At 51.5% G+C, this 19421-nt stretch overlaps 1 protein-coding gene across 1 annotated transcript in view; it reads right to left on the bottom strand.

Moving 5' to 3' along the window:
• Positions 1–712: 712 nt before the first annotated feature.
• Ttc38 (tetratricopeptide repeat domain 38) overlaps positions 713–19421 on the bottom strand; it is a 24198-nt gene continuing 5489 nt past the window's right edge. The window contains exons 5-14 of the mRNA XM_021217132.2: positions 18189–18362; positions 15491–15566; positions 12308–12427; positions 10568–10627; positions 9299–9337; positions 5959–6040; positions 4665–4830; positions 3928–4087; positions 3630–3703; positions 713–1605 (exon numbers count right to left, since the gene is read on the bottom strand). Coding sequence (XP_021072791.1) covers positions 1512–1605; positions 3630–3703; positions 3928–4087; positions 4665–4830; positions 5959–6040; positions 9299–9337; positions 10568–10627; positions 12308–12427; positions 15491–15566; positions 18189–18362 — 1045 coding nt within the window. The 3' untranslated portion in view covers positions 713–1511. The remainder of the gene's footprint in view (positions 1606–3629; positions 3704–3927; positions 4088–4664; positions 4831–5958; positions 6041–9298; positions 9338–10567; positions 10628–12307; positions 12428–15490; positions 15567–18188; positions 18363–19421) is intronic.

The following is a 19421-nucleotide window of genomic DNA, read 5'->3' as shown; positions in this document are numbered from 1 at the left end:
AGTCCTCAGCAGACTGCAGGGACCCTGAGCAGGCTAAGCAAAGCTCACCTGTTTGGAGCCCTCCACCCCCTCCCCACCCCCCACCTGCCCATCTGTCCCTACTTAAGTAGGAACTGCATCAACTTCCAGGAGAGATGTCACTGTCACAGAAGCAGGAGATGGGTTTAAACCTGGTGGCGGCTACATCATTTATCTGATTATTTGCCACAGTAGAGCAGCCCTAAGCTGGTGTCGTGGTTTGAATAGGTTTGGCCCCCATGGACTCATCTGTTTAAACAGTTAGCCCACAGGGAATGACAAGTATTAGGAGGTGTGTCCTTGTTGGAGGAAGGGTGTCACTGTGGGGGCAGATGTTGAGGACCTGGACTCAAGCTCCACCCAGTGCAGAAGGGACCCTCCTGCTGGCTGCAAGCAGAAGACAGCTCCTCTTGGATGCCTCCGGCTCAAGATGGAGAGCTCTCAGCTCTTCCACACCATGCCTGTCTGGATGCTGCTACACTTCCCACCATGATGATAATGGACTGAACCTCTGAAACTATCAGCCAGAACCAAATAAAGGTCTTCTTTTTTTTTTTTTTTTGGTTTTTCGAGACAGGGTTTCTCTGTATAGCCCTGGCTGTCCTGGAACTCACTTGGTAGACCAGGCTGGCCTCGAACTCAGAAATCCGCCTGCCTCTGCCTCCCGAGTGCTGGGATTAAAGGCCTGCACCACCAGGCCCGGCAAAGGTCTTCTTTTTTAAGAGTTGCCTTGGTCATGGCGTCTCTTCACAGCAATAGAACCCTGACTTAAGACCGTTGGGGTCTCAGACCCACTCACAGGAGCAGAATCAGAGTTAGCCCAGGAAGCCACATCCCTCCAACTCTACTCCCATGTGCAGTCTAAAGAGAAGCTCCAGTTGGCGCCACCAAGTCCCCCAGGGAGGCAGAAGGCATCCTTCCCCTCGTCTCTGGGGATGGTGGCAGGTGCAGTTGTCTGGGGCTGACAACCAAAGCCAATGAGACAGATACCCTCCCCCAGAAAGGAAATGCCTCTGCTCGCTGGGACCCCAGGTGGCTCTCTGGAATCCTCCCCAGGGAAATGGGACACCAGGACCTGTTCAGAATATAAGGAAAACTAAGTGGAAAGGTTTCACTAGTGCAGTGTGCGTTTGTGTGTGCAGTGTGTGTTTGTGTGTGCAGTGTGCATTTGTGTGTGCAGTGTGCACCTCCCAGCTAACCTGGCTGGCTTCAGAGCAAGAAAATACAGTGTTCAAGGCACCTGGAAATGATAGCCGCTGCTTTGGTTCTGGAGGCTTAAAAATGCACGTTGGCCCTGAGAGGAATTCTGAATATCACTCAAAATTAACTTGGGTTCCCTATTTCGACCAAACTACTGATTTGGAGAATTCTGCTCAGGGCTGAACTTTAACCTCTGATAAACAGACCCAGCTGTTTCCTAACCCTACCCTAACCCAACCAGGCAGTCAACCTCACGCCAGGAGGTCAGTGTTGAGCTGTAGGCCTGACGGTTGTCAATGCATAAGATGGACAGCAGCTGCCCTACGGATCAGCCGCTCCGTCAGGGGTGAGTTGGGTTTCAAGGCGTCACGCTCCATCAGAAGGCTCCTGTGGAAACACACAGAGTATCTGTTATAGAACCTTCTAGAAGGACCTGCGACCATGACTGGCAGGGGCAAGATGGGTCCAGTCATCTGGACAGTACTATGATTTTCCATGAGAGATAAACACTAGAGCTGAGGACTCCAGTGTAGGCCTACCATGGTGGCATTGTCTGTCTTAGGGAAAGCCATGGCTCAAGACCTCATAGCTCATGCTCCTGTCACTGTCTAGGGCTAATTATGAGAGGGACCAGGAAGCCACATGTGAGACTGGTCCAGGAAAAGCAAATGAAAGCGGGGGGGGGGGGGGCAGAAACCCTTAAAAGAAAGCAAGACTAGGACCCATCAGGAGGTAAAGCCCCTACTGTGGCTGGATGCTGGGGCCTCCTTGAGCAGCCCACAGGAGTCTTGTGTCTGAACCACAAGTCACCTGTATTTGCTTTGTTTTGGTCACACTCCAAGGAGATTAAGAGAGATTCAGGCTAACAATGGTGGCTCTGAGGGCAGTGAGTGATGTTACAGGCCTGGGGCTTAGGACCCAGGGGACCATTCCCCAGCCAATACAGACTGTATCAGTCCACTTTCTGCTGCTAAACAACTTGTGCAAGGCTGGGTACTTTGCAAAATTGAAGGTTTTATTTAGCTAAGTTCCAGAGACTGGAAGTCCAAGATGAGGCCCCATCTGGCTTCATATTAGTCTGCCTGGCTGTGTGAACAAGGGAGTTGAGGAATGGGGGGTGGGGGTGGGGGCGAAAAGCAAATGACCATGCCAGAGAGGCTAAGCAGAATGGCTTCGTTCTATAACGTTCTTCTGTGGAGAGCACTAACTAGGGCCCCTGGGAACTTTAACATCTTCTGAGGGTGGGTCTCTCTCTCTCTCTCTCTCTCTCTCTCTCTCTCTCTCTCTCTCTCTCTCTCCAGGGTTTCTCTGTGTAGCCCTGGCTGTCCTGGATCTTACTCTGTAGACGAGACTGGCCTCAGACTCGGAAATCTGCCTTCCTCTGCCTCTCAAGCGCTGGGATTAAAGGCGTGTGCCATCACTGCCTGTCTGTGCCTGTGTACCTCTTTGCATATACATGCGGAGTAACAAAAACAGCGACTTGTTCCGTCGTCGCATTTCTGAGGAGTCTGACCCAGGGCACCTGCCTAGAGCACTTCTCACAGGGCGAGGACCCAGGAGCCCTCTCCTTGGCGGGGTGGGTGATGAGTCAGGGAAAGGAAGGATAATGGTTAGGGCTGCAGGAGATCCTTTATCGGGTGTCTCAGACACCCCCAGCTTCTAGGTTGTTGCTTTCTCTCCTAACTGGGCGTTTAGTCTTCCCTTCACACCTCTATGGGAAACCCCTATGGTCCTCCACACCCTCACCAGCTCCACCACCACCCTTTCCCCCTGACCACAATTATGTAACTGTCCAGATGTTTAGGTGTGAACTGGTTTTTTCATGGGTTCCGCAAAGCCAAGGCCTCTATCTATCTACTCAGCACCACGTCCCGCATCCAGCACAGGTAGGTAAGAGACTTGTAAGCTAAGGTCTAATGGAGCAGACAAGAAAAGGAGACAAGCTGTCCCAGGAAGAGGGCGTGGCACATGCCAAAGACCTAAGAGCAGGCGCATTAGCGCTCTGTGTAGTTCAGCATGGCTAAACTGAGAAGTGAGCTGGGGAGGCAGGAGGTTTGGTAAAGGGTGGCACTGGCTGGCTGCTGGTGCCATCCCGGCACTTGGGAAGCAGAGGCAGGCAGATCTCTGAATTTGAGGCCAGCCTGGTCTACAGAGCGAGTTCCAGCTGGGGCTACACAGAGAAACCCTGTGTCAAGCCTCCTCCCCCTCCCCCGCAAAGGGTTGTCTCCCTTTGTTGAGTTGAGCCTGCTAATGGAAGAAAACCAACCCCCTAGCTTGCCTCTTGCTTTCTGAACCCCAAAAGCAGAAGCGTGCATGCCGAGGCCGGTGCATGCCGAGGCAGGTGTGTGCACATGGAGACCACGTGCAGGGGATGCTCCCGAGCCTGGCTGGAGGAAGGGCCAAGTGCTCACCGGGCCACATTCTTGTGGACGCTGGAGGTGCAGGTCATGGCCGCGTGGATCAGCAGCTGGTTGAAGACATCTCTCTAGGATGTTAGTTAGGTACGTTAGGCACCTGCAACTCGGACCGTGGATGGGCTCCCAACCCAAAGGAACCACTGAGACAATCACTGCCCTCAACTGTATACCCTGGTGGTAGCATTTGACAAGAATACTCCTACCTGGTGAGTACCGACCACCCAAGAAAGGAGACACCCAGCTGCTGGACCAAGCAGTCCAGCCTATGGTTCTCTTTATACAGCTGGCTCACCTGGGCGTTGCTGCCCCCAATCTGGACGATTCGGTATCGGATTGGCAAGAGGAGTTCTAAGACTCGGTCAGGATTTCCGTTCTCAGCCTCCACGAGGGCCTGGCACAGGGGCAGCCCAATGTCTTTTGCCAACTGGTGCTGGCAGTTCTCCCCTGGGGACCTGCCACCAAGACCGAAGCTCAGTGTCCCTACCGCCACAAAGTCCCTACCCAGGCGAGGGACCCACAGTTAGGGCCTTTCATGGCTGCCTGATGGTTCTCTGCCCAATGTAGGGAGAGGAGAAGGCTCCCCGTCCCCAGCCTCAGTTTGCCCATCTGGAAAGTGGCGTTAACAGCACAGCCCTCACAGAGAGGTCAGGACTGCAGACAATGCAGGCATTACTATGGACAATGGAGAACGTGTCTGCAGCAACCTGTCCTTCCCAGACCGCCCCTGTCAGCCCGGTAGGTGCCCATTTCCAACATATGAAGAAACTGAGGTTTAGCTCTGTGTCCTGAGGATACCCACTGGACCCCCCCCCAAGGTCAGACACCTGAGATGCATGCCCACATGGGCACGCACCTGGGGATACCCACCTAGAAGCACAGATAGCCTGGAAGCTGTGCTAACCAGAAGGGTCTCAGCCTCGGGTTTCCACAGGAAGGCAGAGCAGCCCCTAGCAGGCTTTGGCTCAGCCCCCTGCATTCATTCGCCCTCTCAGCTGGCCCCAGACTTGATGGTCTCGGGGCCTGGCATACTTGCTGGCCTCCTGCAGGGTGCTCAGCAGCGCCTGGGTGGTCTGGAGGTCCCGTGCGCCCAGCGAGGCCATCAGGAAGTGAGCATCGTTGAACAGGAGGATGTGGTCCTGGGCATGCTTCTGAGTCACAGGGAGAACAGCCTGCCACCGCTGGCCAAGGGGCACCCCTGGGGACAAGACGGAAAAGCCCAAGGCTTGGTGTGAGGCAACCCACGTCCCTCAGAAGCTCATCCAGTCTTGTCAAAGGACAGGAGGTGGGTAGAGCCACCAAGGCCTATGGTCTCCTGGTTTACCTGGACAAGCAGCCAACCCATGAGGTAAAAAGCAGGTTTGACCTGGGCGTGGTAGCGTGCGCCTTTAATCCCAGCACTTGGGAGGCAGAGGCAGGCAGATTTCTGAGTTTGAGGCCAGCTTGGTCTACAGAGTGAGTTCCAGGACAGCCAGGGCTACACAGAGAAACCCTGTCTTGAAAAAACAAAACAAAACAAAAAAACAAAACAAAACAAAAAAAGCAGATTTGGAAAAAAATGGTCACAGGCTATCAAACTATTCTTAGCGCCCTGATAGACCCCCCCCAAAAAAAACAGCCAAACAAACAAAAAAACCCAACAACAACAACAAAACCCCATGTTTTAAATGTTAGTAGTTAAGAGCCCTGGCTGTTGTTCAGAGTTCTTGAGTTCAATTCCCAGTAACCATGACCAGTGGCTCACGACCAATCATAAGGGATTTGATGCCCTCTTCTGGCATGCAGGTGTATATGCAGAATACATTAAAAAAAGGAGAACAGTTATCCTTGCCTATGGGAAGGAAGTGAGAGTGAGAGATGACAGGTCTTTCCCAGCCTGCCAGCCAATTAGTGCCCCGCCTCATCCCTCACAGTGGGATTCTGGATCCCGGCTCTTCATCTGGACCTCCAGCCTGGGCGGGAAGCCAGCCCCCGTCAGGGCAACTGTGAAACCTGGGGTGATAGGCTGAGAAGCCTCTGTAATGTCAGAGTTGGGCAATTCTCACCTCCTGAGATCTAGGAAAAGAGGCATCAGCCAGTGGCCGGGCACCACCGGTGCCCTGAAAGGTCTGCTGGGCAGGCTGTGAGGATGGCAGGGTTCAGAGCCTAAGGCCACCGCACCAAGGAGGAGAGGATAGAATAAAGGGCAGTCGAGGCTAAGTCAGTTGCATTGGACCGGCAAGAAGGCTGTTGTATATGCAGCCAGGCTCATTCATCCCATGGCCTCACCCTCGGGACCAGCAATTTCCCTTGTTGTGTGGGGACAGGGAAGGGACGCAGCAGCTACCTTCCATCTGAAGACGGTAGAGCATGGAACAGCTGTCCACCACATCCAGCATGGTACCACTGGCCTGCAGGCTAGGGAGGATCTGGAAGACAAGGGTCATGGGAGGCCAGGCTCAGAAGGCCAAGTAATGACGGGGTGGGAGGAGGGGCATGGGAACAGCTGCAGGGAATTGCCATCTGAGCCATGGGTGTGGCCAGGGCAGAGTAAGCCCTCCGCAAACAGAAGCGATAAGCATCGTCACCAGCACCGAGTTGTCGAGACCATCACACACCTGTATCACTTCTCAGCGTTCTGGCTAAGATAAAGCGCGGGACCCTAGTTCCAACTAAGGAATTATGCAACTGTAGATCTAGCCAGAATGTATGAGGGGCAATGTACACGCAGACGCACGTGCGCACGCACGCATGCGCATACGCACACGCACATGAGCCCACTTCACTGTGTACCCAGGGTTAGTACTGGCCTCAGTCAACGGCCACCCCCAGCCCTGTGCCCAGAGCTGCTTGGGCAGGAGACTCATGTCTTGCCTGGTCATGTTTCTACACTCATCACTAGGAGACCTGTCTACACCTACACCTCAGAACACGCAGCGCAAGTCACCTCCGTTTCTAAGAAGCTGGTCATGACAGAAGGACTCCTCCTCGGGACTCTCGTCTGGATCTGGAAGGTGTCTCTCTGGCGTTCTGACGCCCACATCATGTGCACTCTGTGCCAAGATTTTATTACTAAGACCTCGCTGGGGGAGCTTTTCCTTTCAAAGAACGCCCAGGGGCTGAGAGAAGAGTTTGAGTTTGGGGAGACGGCAAGGTTCAGGAGGTGGCCAGTAGGAGGGGAAAGTCAGCAAAGTCAATATGCTAATACTGGCATGGTACATCACCACCACCACCACCATCACCATCACCACCACCACCACCACCACCATCATCATCATCATCGTTACTTTACACATATGAGTATTTGACTGCATGTATGCCTGGTGCCTACAGAGGCTAGAAGTGGGCATCTGGTCTCCTGGAGCTGGAGTTAGAGGTAGTTGTGAGCTGCCATATGGGTGCTGGGACTTGAACCTTGGTCCTCTGGAACAGCAGTCGGTGCTCTTAACCTCTGGCCCATCTCTCTAGCCCCACAACTTTTCTTCTTCCTTTCTCATGGAACACTGGGGTTGGACCTTGGATCCCACACATGCTAAGCAAGTGCTCTAACACGGATATTCCCGGGGTCTCTTTTTAAAACTCACTGGGTTGTCCAGGCCAGCCTTGAGCTCACTTCACAGCCCAGACACTGTGAACTTCCAGTCCTCTTGTGCCAGCATCCTGATTAGCTAGGATTGCAGGTCTGTGCCACTATGAGTAGGTTAACTTTTATAGCATAGATTTTACAGTGATAAAAACAAGCAGGGGTCTGGCGAGATGGCTCAGTGGTTAAGAGCACTGGCTGCTCTTCCAGAGGATCCAGGTTCAATTCCCAGCACTCACATGGAAGCTCACAACCGCCTGTAAGCTCCCTCTCCTGACCTCTGAGGCACCAGGCATATACATAGAACAACATACATACATGCAGGCAAAACATACACATAAAATAGATAAATCATTAAAAAATTAACACACACACACAACTGGACTCAGTAAAGGCACTTGTGAGGCCAAGCCTGTTTCAATCCCTGGGACTCACAGTAGAAGGAGAACCGGCTCCTCTGACTTTTACATACGTGTCAGGTATACATATACAAAATAAATAAATGTGATATTTTGGAGACAGAGTCGAATTATACAGTTCTAGTTACTCTAGAACTCACTATGTAGACCAAGATGGAAGTAAACTCACAGAGATCCTATACTTTGTCTCCACCTCCTGAGTGCTGGGGTCAAAGGTTGCAGCTACCACGCCTGCCTCTGACTTTTTTTACAAGATTTATTTATTTATTTTATGTACGTGAGTACACTGTAGCTGTACAGATGGTTGTGAGCCTTCGTGTGGTTGTTGGGAATTTAGGACCTCTGCTCGCTCCAGTCAACCCTATTCGCTCTGGTCGACTCTACTCACTCCGGCCCAAAGATTTATTTATTACTATAAATAAGTACACTGTAGCTATCTTCAGACACACCAGAAGAGGGCGTCAGATCTCATTACAGGTGGTTGTGAGCCACCATGTGGTTGCTGGGATTTGAATTCAGGATCTTCGGAAGAGCAGTCAGTGATCTTACCTGCTGAGCCATCTCGCCAGCCCTGCCTCTGACTTTCTAAGATTTATTTATTTTTATGTGCATTGGTGCTCTGCCTGCATGTCTGTGTGGGGGTGCCAGATCCCCTGGAACTGGAGTTGCAGACAGTTGTGAGCTGCTGTGTTGGTGCTGGGAACTGAACCTGGGTCCTCTGGAAGAGCACCTGGTATTAACCACTGAGTCATCTCTCTAGCTCCTGCCTCTGACATTTTAAAGTTAAAAATAAGTGAATAGAAATTGAAAACAAAATAAAACGTCCTATGGACAGATGAATTGCCTCATTAAGACCACCCCTTCCCCTGACAATAGGAGCTGGGGAGGCTGTTTCTGACTCTGTTGCCTGCCATTGGATCCCCTGGACTGCCTGGTCAGGCCTCAGTGGGAAAGGATGGGCTTAGTCCTGTTTTGATTTGATGTCTCAGGGTAGGGTGGTACCCAAGGGGCCTCCTCTTCTCTGAGAAGAAGGGGAGAAGGTAATGGGTAGGTGGGAACATGTGAAGGTGGAGCTGGGAGCACAGGAGGGAGGGGGTTGCTACTGGGATGTAAAGTGAATAAATAAATTAATGAGAAAAATGCATAGATGTTGTATGTGAGGGGGGAAAAAAGGAAATACCCATTTATGCCAGGAGGTGGTGGCCCATATCTTTAATTCCAGCACCTAGGAAGCAAAGCCAGGTGGATCTCTGAGTTTGAGGCTAGTTTGGTCTACAGGGTGAGTTCTAGGACAGTCAGGGCTACACAGAAAAACCCTGTAGAAAAGAAAAGAAGAAAAAAGGAGAGAAAAGGAAAGGAAAGGAAAGGAAAGGAAAGGAAAGGAAAGGAAAGGAAAGGAAAGGAAAGGAAAGGAAAGGAAAGGAAAGGAAAAGATACCAATCTGAAAGGACAGAAAAAGTCAGAGATTCCTTAGACACCATGGGTGACAGCCAGCAGAGGCTCCATGGTACACTGAGCCAGGACATGGCTCCTGAGAGATGCCAACCCCGCAAAGCCTTTTCTGAGAACTGGGGGCATTCCCCCCACCATTTGCTCTGGCACGGACAACCGCAACAGGCCCAGAGGCTACGGGAGACAACAGCCGACTGCGGGGCACAAACCATTAACGATGCAAATGCACTTACATGATTGTCGTAGATGGTTAGTGCAGCCTCATAGTCTCCCTGCAAAGGTGAAATTACTGCGGTTAACATCTGCAGAAGTCAAAAAGAGATGCTTGGAAGTACACCAGGAATAGCTGACCAAGGTCCCCAAAGGGCAAAGGGCAGGGCTCAGTGGCACCCCATGTGGAGAGGGAAGAAGGTGAAGTCAGGGGCCTCCATGTCTTTCTCTATGGTAACAGTGCTGTGAGAAACACCAGGACAAACAGGACCCTTATCCATCACCTGTCCCGCCCTTCTCATCCTAGAATCTCTGGTCCAATCTGAGACCCTGCCAGTATCGCAAGCACTTGACTCCACACCGCCTATGGTGAGTGTCCCCAGCATCTCAGATGTTTGGATACTCAGTCCCGGTCCCCCATGTTTGGGCGAGCTTAGGAGGTGTGGCCTTGTTGGAGGAAGCATGTTACTAGGGGTGGGCTTTGAGAGCTGGAGACCTCCCCCTACTCTCAGTCAGGGCTGCTCTGTGCTAGGATGAGGTGAGCTCGGGCCATCCAGTTCCAGCAGCCTGTTTGCTGCTGGCTGACGTGCCTCCCTGTGGAGATTGAGGCTCTTATGCCTCTGGGGCCATAAGGCAATTAAGCTCTTCTCTCTACAAGTCGCCTTGGCTACAGTGTTTTATCACAGCAATAGAAGAGTCACTGATAGGCCATATGAGACCTGCTTCCTCAGAGTGAAAACCGTCTCTGAGGAGGGCAGCCTGCAAAGCTCTTGGAATATGATTGCTGTCTTGCTTCAGACACCATCCGTGCTGATCTGAGAGGAGGGAAGCTCAATTGAGAACATGAGACAGACCTGTAAGACTACTTCTTTTATTAGTGATTGACAGGGAAAGGCTCAGCCCATTATGGGAGGGCCCATCCCTGGGCTGGTGGTCCTGGGTTCTATAAGAGAGCAGGCTGGGCAAACCACAGGGAGCAAGCTAGTAAGCAGCACCCCTCCATGGCCTCTGCATCAGTTCTTGCCTCCCGGTTCCTGCCCTGTTTGAGTTCCTGTCTTGCGTCCCTTCAATAACTGGACTACACTGTGGAAATGTAAGCCAAATAAACCCTTTCCTCCCCAACTTGCTTTTGGCCATGGAGGTTCATCGCAGCAATAGAAACCCTAACTAAGACACCGTCTTTTGTACCAGCACACAAAGGTGCTGCATGGGCACATAGTGAGGGACTAGGAACAACCTATTCTTTAGACCTCTGTGCTGGGTGAGACAATCCAAATACACAAGCACCCTACCTTTTCAATCAAGTACAGGGCCCAGTGCCAGTAATTATGGCAAGCGAGCATATCAGAGTCCTGCAGAAAGAATAAAAGACTGTATGAGCATTTGTGGGCTGGGTCTATAGTTGAACTGGTATCATACATGAACCCCTGGATTGAATCCCCAACATCGGATAAACTGGGTATGGAGGACCACACCTGTGATCCCAGCACCAGGGAGGTAGAAACAGAGGTTCTACCTCTGGGTAGAGGTGGGCTGGGGAGATGCTCACTTGGTACAATGTGTGTTGGGTAAGCATGGAGACCTGAGCTTAACTCCTGGAACCCAGGTAAAATCTGGACCTGATGGTATATGCCTATAATCACAGGAGGGTTCTTAAGGGTTTTTAGACAGCCAGTCTTGCCTAACCAACAAGCTTCAGATGCTAGGGAAAGACCCTGTTTAAAACACGAGGTATGACAGCGTGTCTTCTGTATGCAAATACATGTGCATTTATATCCACCCACAGGTGCATCTGTATGTGTATGAACACACAGATACACACATGTGTGTGCACACATGCACATGCATGCATGCTCAGAGGTCACACACATGGAGGTGGGGTAATGTTTGTATTCTAGGGAAAGAATGTGAACAAGAGAAACCAGGTCAAGTGGAGGACGAGGCCAAGTCGTGCTCCCCACTTCTCCCTATCCCTAAAAACCTTTTAGCATCTGCCTAGGGAGTCCCAGGAAAAAATACCTTCTCTGGCTTTAGGTTCTTGGCGCCCCCTAGAATTTTCCAGACCCTGGAGTCTGGACATCTTTAGAACAGGCTGCATGCTCATAATCCTCTCTGTTAGTCAGCTGTCCCTAGAACCATACCTCGAGATGCTGGGACTTGCCCTGGCTGTCAATCACGGTCCGAGCCCAGGGGAATCACTCAGAGGAATGCCGGAGGCCACCCCATTCTGCCTGGCCTCTGAAGTGCTGAGCATCTACCACTCAGTGCCAGGCTCAGGAAAGAACTTTCTGCCCTTGCTGGTGGTGTCCTTGTAAGCCTGGCTATGGCAAGGACCTGTGGACAGGTGGTCAGGCCACAGGCCGGAGGCAAGCCCAGAGAAAACAAACACACACAGAGGAAGAAAGGCTATGTACTACAGCTAGTGGGCCAGGAGGAAATGGCCTCCAAAGGGGACACCGGCCAGTCAGGAGCAGGGATGAGTAAAGTTGGGACTAGGGAGCAGAGATGGTGAAGCCGCATAGTCAGGCCACAGAAAGGGTCAGGCTGCACACTAGGAATCTGAACCATCCTAACCCCCACGCGGCAGCCCTACATCAGTGGGCCATCACCCCATCAGCCTGCCTCTTTCCCCCACACTGCACCGTGTATTCCCTAAGGTCACTCCCTGAGTAGAGCCTTATGTGGGGCCTGCTGGCAGCAGCAGAAACACGTAGAACCCAGGGCCCTGAGCAAGCCCACCCTTACTGGGTTCCTATTTCCCCAGCACCCTGTATGTGAACGGATATTCCTTTCACAGCAAAATACCTCAGGGCAGATCCCAATTACACAATCACTTATAAAACACTGGTAGCTGTCAGGGTGCTGTGAGGCACCCAGAGGATGCTTGGCTGTCAGGGATGCCTTCAAGCTGACCCTAAGCTCCCAGGGATCTAAGCCATATCTGTAAATCCCACCGAGCGAGCCTTGGGGGAAACTCCAGGTGTCAGACTGGAGCGTCCAGCAGACGGCCACTGCCAAGACTCAATTCATACCTTCCAGTGGCCTTCCGAATGCTGCATGAACTCCAGCCCATCTTTGATCTCGGCTCTCATCTCATGTACGTGGGCCACAGTGTGCACTGACCACGCGTCCGTCGGCTCGATAGATAGAGCCTACATGGGGCAGAGATGGAAGGACAAAGAAAACAGGAGTTAGCCTGGTTGCCTGGGCCCAGCAAGAGCGAGGGTGGAGACTGGGCTCTGACTCAGAATAATTACAATCCCCAAACTGGAGAGATGGCTCAGCGGTTAAGAGCAATGACTGCTCTTCCAGAGGTCTTGAGTTCAAGTCCCAGCAACCACATGGTGGCTCACAACCATCTGCAATGGGATCCGATGCTCTCTTCTGGATTTGTCTGAAGACAGTTATAGTGTACTCATAGAAATAAATAAATCTTTAAAGAGAGAGAGAGAGAGAGAGAGAGAGAGAGAGAGAGAGAGAGAGAGAGAGCCAGCAAGCCAAGATTTGCTTCCTGGGTCATTGGCAATATGCTACCCAATAGCCCTGTGCCTCAGTTTCCCCTGATGGCCTTTGGGGTTGCTTCCTTTCCCGGCTATGAGAACAATGTAGACTGTCACATCCTCTGATAGGAGGCTGCCCCTCCCATCTATCCTTAGGAAACGATTATACAAGTGGCTTCCTGAGTTAGAAGCAACCGGTTCTAGCGATGTTGTAGCCGATGTTGTTGTTCATGACAAAACCGACTTGACCCCTGAGCTCCACAGCAAGGCTGAGTTTGTGAACTGGTTCTCACCCCCTTGTTTCTCTACTCACCAGGTCAGTTCATGTTTATTGAGTACCTACTGAGTGCGGGACTGAAGCAGCCAGCTGGGGCTTACTGCAGCCCCATCACTGGCTTATACTCAGAGCACCACAACAAATCCCAGGTCCCTTAGGCCTGCTTTTCCTGGTGCCTTAGAACTGCAAGAGTCTCCACACTGGCCTGGCCCCTACCGCAAGGGTTTCAGCAACATGTCCTGAGCGGTCTGTGTCCTCCTGCTCCTGTCCCTTAGCTTTTATATTCTTGTCCACTCCACGTGGGAGGATTTTGAGGGTGCATTCTGAGCATACTGGGTACCACCATGCCTTGAAGGAGCCCCCCTCTAAGAATGCTGCCTTCTCACAGGGCAGTTAGGAAATAGGACTCAGCCTGTTCTTTCTGTCTATAGGGCTGACCAGCGTCCCCACTCACCTGGAGCCCTTGCAAGGTTTCCTGGAAGACTCCAGCTCTCTGCCTGCCCCTCACTCCTGAGGCTGAGCTGTGGACTTGTGGAGTCACTGTTGGCCGCCCTCACCTTGGGAGACACTGGGGGACACTGCTGTTGCCTTGCCTTCAGTCTAGCAACTGACTGGGGGTGGGGGAGAGTCTGAGGCTAAGGTCGGTGTGGGTGTGGCCTAGGGTACTGGGAGAACTGGAGCAGAGGGCAGGAAAGGGCAATGTGGGTGGACAGGCTACACCGTGTGTCTTGTCAGACTTGGGGCTACACCCCTGGCCTTCTTTCTTTGGAGTCAGAGTGACACAGTGCCGCTCAGAGCTCTTCCAATTGCCCTGATACCTTCCAGACACCCCCGGAGGCTCCTCCCATCAGCAAGGCCTTTGTGTGACTTAGCCATAAAGGACCCCATCTGGTTACCTAGATCATAGCTTCGATGGCCAAGGAGCTACCTGGGGCTCTCAGGGCAGGCTCAGAGCTAAAACAAAACAAAACAACCAAAAACTAAAAAAAGCAAGGCAAAACAAAACAAAATAACAATAAAAATCCAGCCGGGCATGGTGGCACACACCACTTTAATCCCAGCACTCGGGAGGCAGAGGCAGGTGGATTTCTGAGTTCGAGGCCAGCCTGGTCTACAAAGTGAGTTCCAGGACAGCCAGGGCTATACAGAGAAACCCTGTCTTGAAAAACAAAACAAAACAAAAAAAAAAAAAAAAAAAAACAAAAACCCCCACAAAACCAAAACCAAACCAAACCAAACAACCAAACAAACAATAAAAATCCTTCACCTGATCCCAAAATCTGGCCTGAGTCTAATTCAGGCAACCTTCAGACACCCTGAGGATGCTGTCACGAGGAGGGGGTACTTCAGGCCAATGGGGGCAATGCCTGGTTAGGGAGCCACAACAGGGCTGCAGAGGAGCTAAGATCTAGTCCAGGCAGTTTAAAGGACATCTATCTTGTCAGGTGGGCTAGGCAAGGATCTCACCCACGAGTTTATCACCACGGGAGGAAGGCTCTGCCTAGCCTCTCTCTGAGCTGCAGCTCCCTTGTCTGGGCACTAAGGTCTCTTAACTGTGTGAGCAGAGAGCCTTGGCAGGCAGGAGCAGGCGTGCACAGAGTGCCAGTTGTGAACCTGGACCAAGAATGCATGTCACTCTCCACGCAAGCATGGTGATGTCTCCTTGCACCTTGCTTTCTACTCTTGTAAGAACAAGAGCAGTAAACAACTTCCAGGACCTGAGCCACCCGGCACCCTGGCCTGTCACATGACCCTGTACCCAGACCTGGTCAAGTCACTTGACCCTGGATCCAGGCCCACAGAGGAGTCTCCAGAGCTCCAGGTCAGCCAGCACATCCCAACAGAAAACAGAGCACAGGGCCCAAGGCTGAAAAGTCTAGCAGGTTCCATGCTGGCTCCGCCCCTCCCGCGGGTAGGCACCCCAAGTGATGACTGAAAGCTAAGAGACAAGTTTATGGGCAGGATAAGGAGCCCTCCTTCACTCAGGACGGAAGAACATACCAAGATCAGGCCCTGACCCAGGAAACCTTTATGTGAACATCCCCCACCCCCACCCACTCCCACTCCCCCGCTCCCGCACCTCAAGCCTCGGGCATGGCTAGACCCAGTGGAAAGGTGCAACTCATGGGGGAAGATCCAAGGTCTGCATGGCTCTCCTGGCATGTACCAGTCCTGCTTAGCCCTGTGGCTCTGGAGCCAAGTGGGGCTCACAGAAGCAGAGAGCCAGCACTCTGGTGACCCCCCCCCCCAGCCTCACTGTCTCCTCTGTTCCAGGACCTTGAGAGGATTAAAAGGGTGACAGACAGGTAACTGCTTGCCCGACTACTAGCCCCTCCCTTGGAGGGAGGGCACTCCAAGGTGGGGAGGCAGGGTTGCTTGGTCCACCTAGGAGGGACCACACCCAGATGTGCCTGACACCTTGAGAAGGACCCACTCACCTCTTTGGCAAGCTTTTGTGCCTGGTCATAGAAGTTGGTTTCCATCAGTCCGAAAGAATAGATGCCTTTCACATAGCTGGAAACACAGGAAAGACTTCAGTACACAAGAACACAAACTGGAGCAGGTGGAATGGAGTCCCCCAGCAGGGTCAGCTAGCGTCCGCACCCAGGGCTTATATGTGACTGTGTTTGGACACAGAGGGTTCGCAGAGCCAACGGAGGTGTGGTGTGGCGGGAAGCGATCTGACCACTGTTTTCACCTTTGTAAGAAGCCAGTGTAGAGCTGGTGTCAAGGAAAGAGGACTTGCTGGAACCCTGATGCCCCTCAGGCCTTCAGGGAGCTGGACCAATCTGCACTGCTAGGAGCCACCAGCAGGAGGCAGCCATGAGAGAATGGCATTGCCCCTCCCCTTGCTACCCTCCCCCACCCCCAGAAAGGAGCTGAGCTCAGTGGGTTTTGATCTTTCCTGAAGATAAAGGGACAACATGCTCATTAGGAAGGTTCTCAGCCTTCTTAATGCCGCAGCCCTTTAATACAGTTCCTCATGTGGTGAGGACCCCCAACCATAAAGTTATCTTCATTGCTACCTTGCAACTATAATTTTGCTGCTGTTGTGAATCATAATGTAAATGTCTGTTTTCTGATGGTCATGGGAGACCCCTTAGAATGGTCATTTGACCCCCCCCAAAGGGGTCAGCACCCTCAGGCTGAGAAACGCTGGTCCAGAGGCACCTTCCTGGGGAGCCTAGTGCTATGGGTAGCTCCTCCCAGGCCTACAGCGCCCCAAAACGAGATTCCAGGACCCTGTTTGTCCAGCTTACTCCCCACTCTGTCCCACATACTCTAACTGACTACATACTTACATTTCTCATCAGTAACCAGTCACTGAGCCCCAAGGCGGTTGGTCATAGGTGACAGAGGGGCTCTATCCAGTGTCCCTTTGGGACAGAATGGAAATAGATGCTGCTGTCTGAGACTTGGGTGTCACCTCTACTGTCCAGCACAGGGGCAAACAGCATCTTTTACTAGAGAGCAATGACTTAGAGTTGACTTTAAAACCTATATACCAAGGGCTAACTGTAGGTCAGGTACTAGTAGCTCATGAATCCTTTAATCATCAATTTGCCTGAGCCATGGTACCTGAACCTGTGGTCCAGCACCATTCTGAGGCTCACCACAAAGGTACTTGGATTGGGTGTGATTAACTTTTAAATCAGTAGACTTGGAAACAAACAAGTTTTGTTGCAGGATACCTGATCACACTGTGAACCCGAGATTGTGTTATTTACTGAGAAAAAACAACCAACCAACCGTTTTCAGTTGTGGTGTGGTTCAGTCCTTAGTACACACCTTTAATCCCTCTGGCTGGAATACAGACACACCCACACATTGAATCCCAGACAAAGAAGGTAAAGTTCTTTTGTAGAAGGACATACCCATTGAAAGCGATGTTTAGTTGAGTGGCAGACACAGTGATGAATCAGAGAAAGATTTGACAGAATAGGATGTGCCTAACTCTCAGGAGGAGAGGAAAGGAAAGCTGCTTAAGGGGGCAGTGCAGGGGGAGTTGGAGGAGGGAACAGTGCAGGGGGAGTCGGAGAAGGGAGCAGTGCAGGGGGAGGGGGGAAGGAGCAGTGCAGGGGGAGGGAGGGAGGGAGCAGCTGCTTGTGGACGTTGTACATCGTGGTGCGGAGCCTAGTGCGCACCACGATGTACAACGTCCACAAGCAGAGAAGAAGAAGAAGGAGGAGGAGGAGGAGGAGAGGAGAGGGGAGAGGAGAGGAGAGGAGAGGGGAGACAGGGGAGGGGAGAGGAGAGAGAGAGTTCAGAAAGAGCTAGAAAGGGTGAGCTTATTCAGCACTAAAACATTCTAGGGGAGGTAAGACTGTCTGGAGGCTAGAAGCTTCCAGGACTAGGCCTAGCTTAGCAGACAGAGGCAGTAGGCTTTGGAACAACAATTATTACAGGAAAATTTTAAAAAGTTACTTTTACAAAGTTTCCCAATAATGTGGGTGGGTCTTGTCCAATTAGATGACAGTCATAGAGAAAAAGTCCTAGAAAGAAAAAGGCACTCCATCTCCCTTCCAGCTGCCATTAGATACAAAGAAGAAGTTGAGTGGACTTCCACGAGATTTTCCAGCGGCTACCCTACCCTGCAGGTTCTCAATTTGCCAGACGCTGCCTAAGCTCCTGGAGAGCACTCCTTTCCTTCGTAGCAAATGGTATATCCAGAGGTCACTTCTCTAACCATCTTGAGAAGAGGGAACGACGTGGCCACAGAACCTTTGGCCCTACACAGATGAACAGGGAAGAGCCGGGCCTCGTGACTCATGCCTGTAATCCCAACATCTAAGAGGATGAGCCATGGTATTGCCACAAATTGGAGGTCAAGCTGGGTTAGAGAATTATATACTATCTTACAAGTAATAAAGCTAACAATGGAAATGGACTATGAGTATTAAGCCTTGAAGAATATGATCTTGGGGATGCTTGTCACTGCAACAACAACAAAAATATCCTATCTGACTGATACACAATTGTTACCACTTTGTTCACAGGATGGGATGAAGATCTAAAGAAAGGAAAGGAAGCCTTTTAGATTAGCTTTAGGCTGGGGGCCAATAGAGTTTGTCTGCTTTTAGGGCAGAGGGGAAAAACTGGAAGAAGGAAATGATGTAGTTTCTTAATGGCATGTACCTGTTAAGGGGGATATCAGGCGTCCAAAAGGGGTAAACTCGAGCCACGGAATCCCGCATCTGCTCCTGGTACCCCAGGTAGAAGTAGGCATCGTGGGAAAACTTCAGGGCCAACATGTCTGTCGGGTGGTCCCGGAGGATCTGTTCCCAGAGATCACAGGCTTTGGGGAAGTTCCTGGCAGAACACACTGAGCGTGAGGTCCCCATCCACAGGGAGTGGAAAGCCATCCCACGTCACTGTCACCATCTGCCTGAGCTGCTTTAAGTGATTATATCTGGGGCCGGGGAAGGCACAGTGGCTAAGGGTACTTGCTGCACAAAACCAGAGTTCAAAGTCCAGCAGCAGTAAAAATCAGGCATGGCCAGGCTCCTGTAACCCAGTGCAGGGGAAAGGGGAGAAAGGAGGACTTGCTGGCCACCAGTCTAGCTGAGAGACCATGAACTCGGGTTCAGTGAGAGGCCCGGTCTCAAGGGATAAAGGTGAAGAGTGACAGAAGGGAACACTTGGCATCCTTCTCTGGCTTCTGAGCACAAGGGCACCTCACCAACGTGGACATGTGGACACATGCTATAGCATCCCCCCACGCCACGCCCCCGCACACAAAGATAAATAAAATGATAAACATAAAATGTGTAAAAAAATAAGTTATACTTGTGTGTGTGTGTGTGTCACGTGTGGGTCACAAAACTTAAAAGGGACGCAATGTGAAGTGGGGAGGGAATAGAGAAGGAGATGGACTGAGGATGTGTGGCGTGAGGACAAAGGCAAAGGAAAGGAAGCAGAGGGGCTAAAGAGTGGGAGGGGCTTGATGACAGACCGCAGGAAAGATACTGAGAAGAACAAAGAATGATAGCACCCATTACTTTGTATAGGAATAGTCATTAGTGAAAAAGAAAAGGTTTCCAATAAAGAAAGAAATTCCATGCGGGGTGTGGATGTGGGTGTGGTGGCGCATGTCTTTAATCCCAGCAGAGGCAGGAGGAACTATGTGAGTTCTTGAGGGCAGTCTGGTCCGCAAAGAGAGTTCCAAGATAACCGGGACTGTTACACAAAGAAACCCTGTCCCAGCCCCACACCCGCCCCCACAAAAAAGAGACATTCCATCAAGAGTTAGAGTTAGGGATGTAGTTGGTGCTTGCACTACACGTAGGGCTCTGGTGTCTGTTCCCAGAACTGCACAGAAAAAAAAAACATGTTATAGACGTGTGTGTGTGTGTGTGTGTGTGTGTGTGT

Source organism: Mus pahari, chromosome 17 (genome assembly GCF_900095145.1).
Source record: "Mus pahari chromosome 17, PAHARI_EIJ_v1.1, whole genome shotgun sequence".
NCBI lineage: Eukaryota > Metazoa > Chordata > Mammalia > Rodentia > Muridae > Mus > Mus pahari.
The sequence above is the reverse complement of the archived record's forward strand: the minus strand, read 5'-3'. Positions and strand labels throughout refer to the sequence as shown.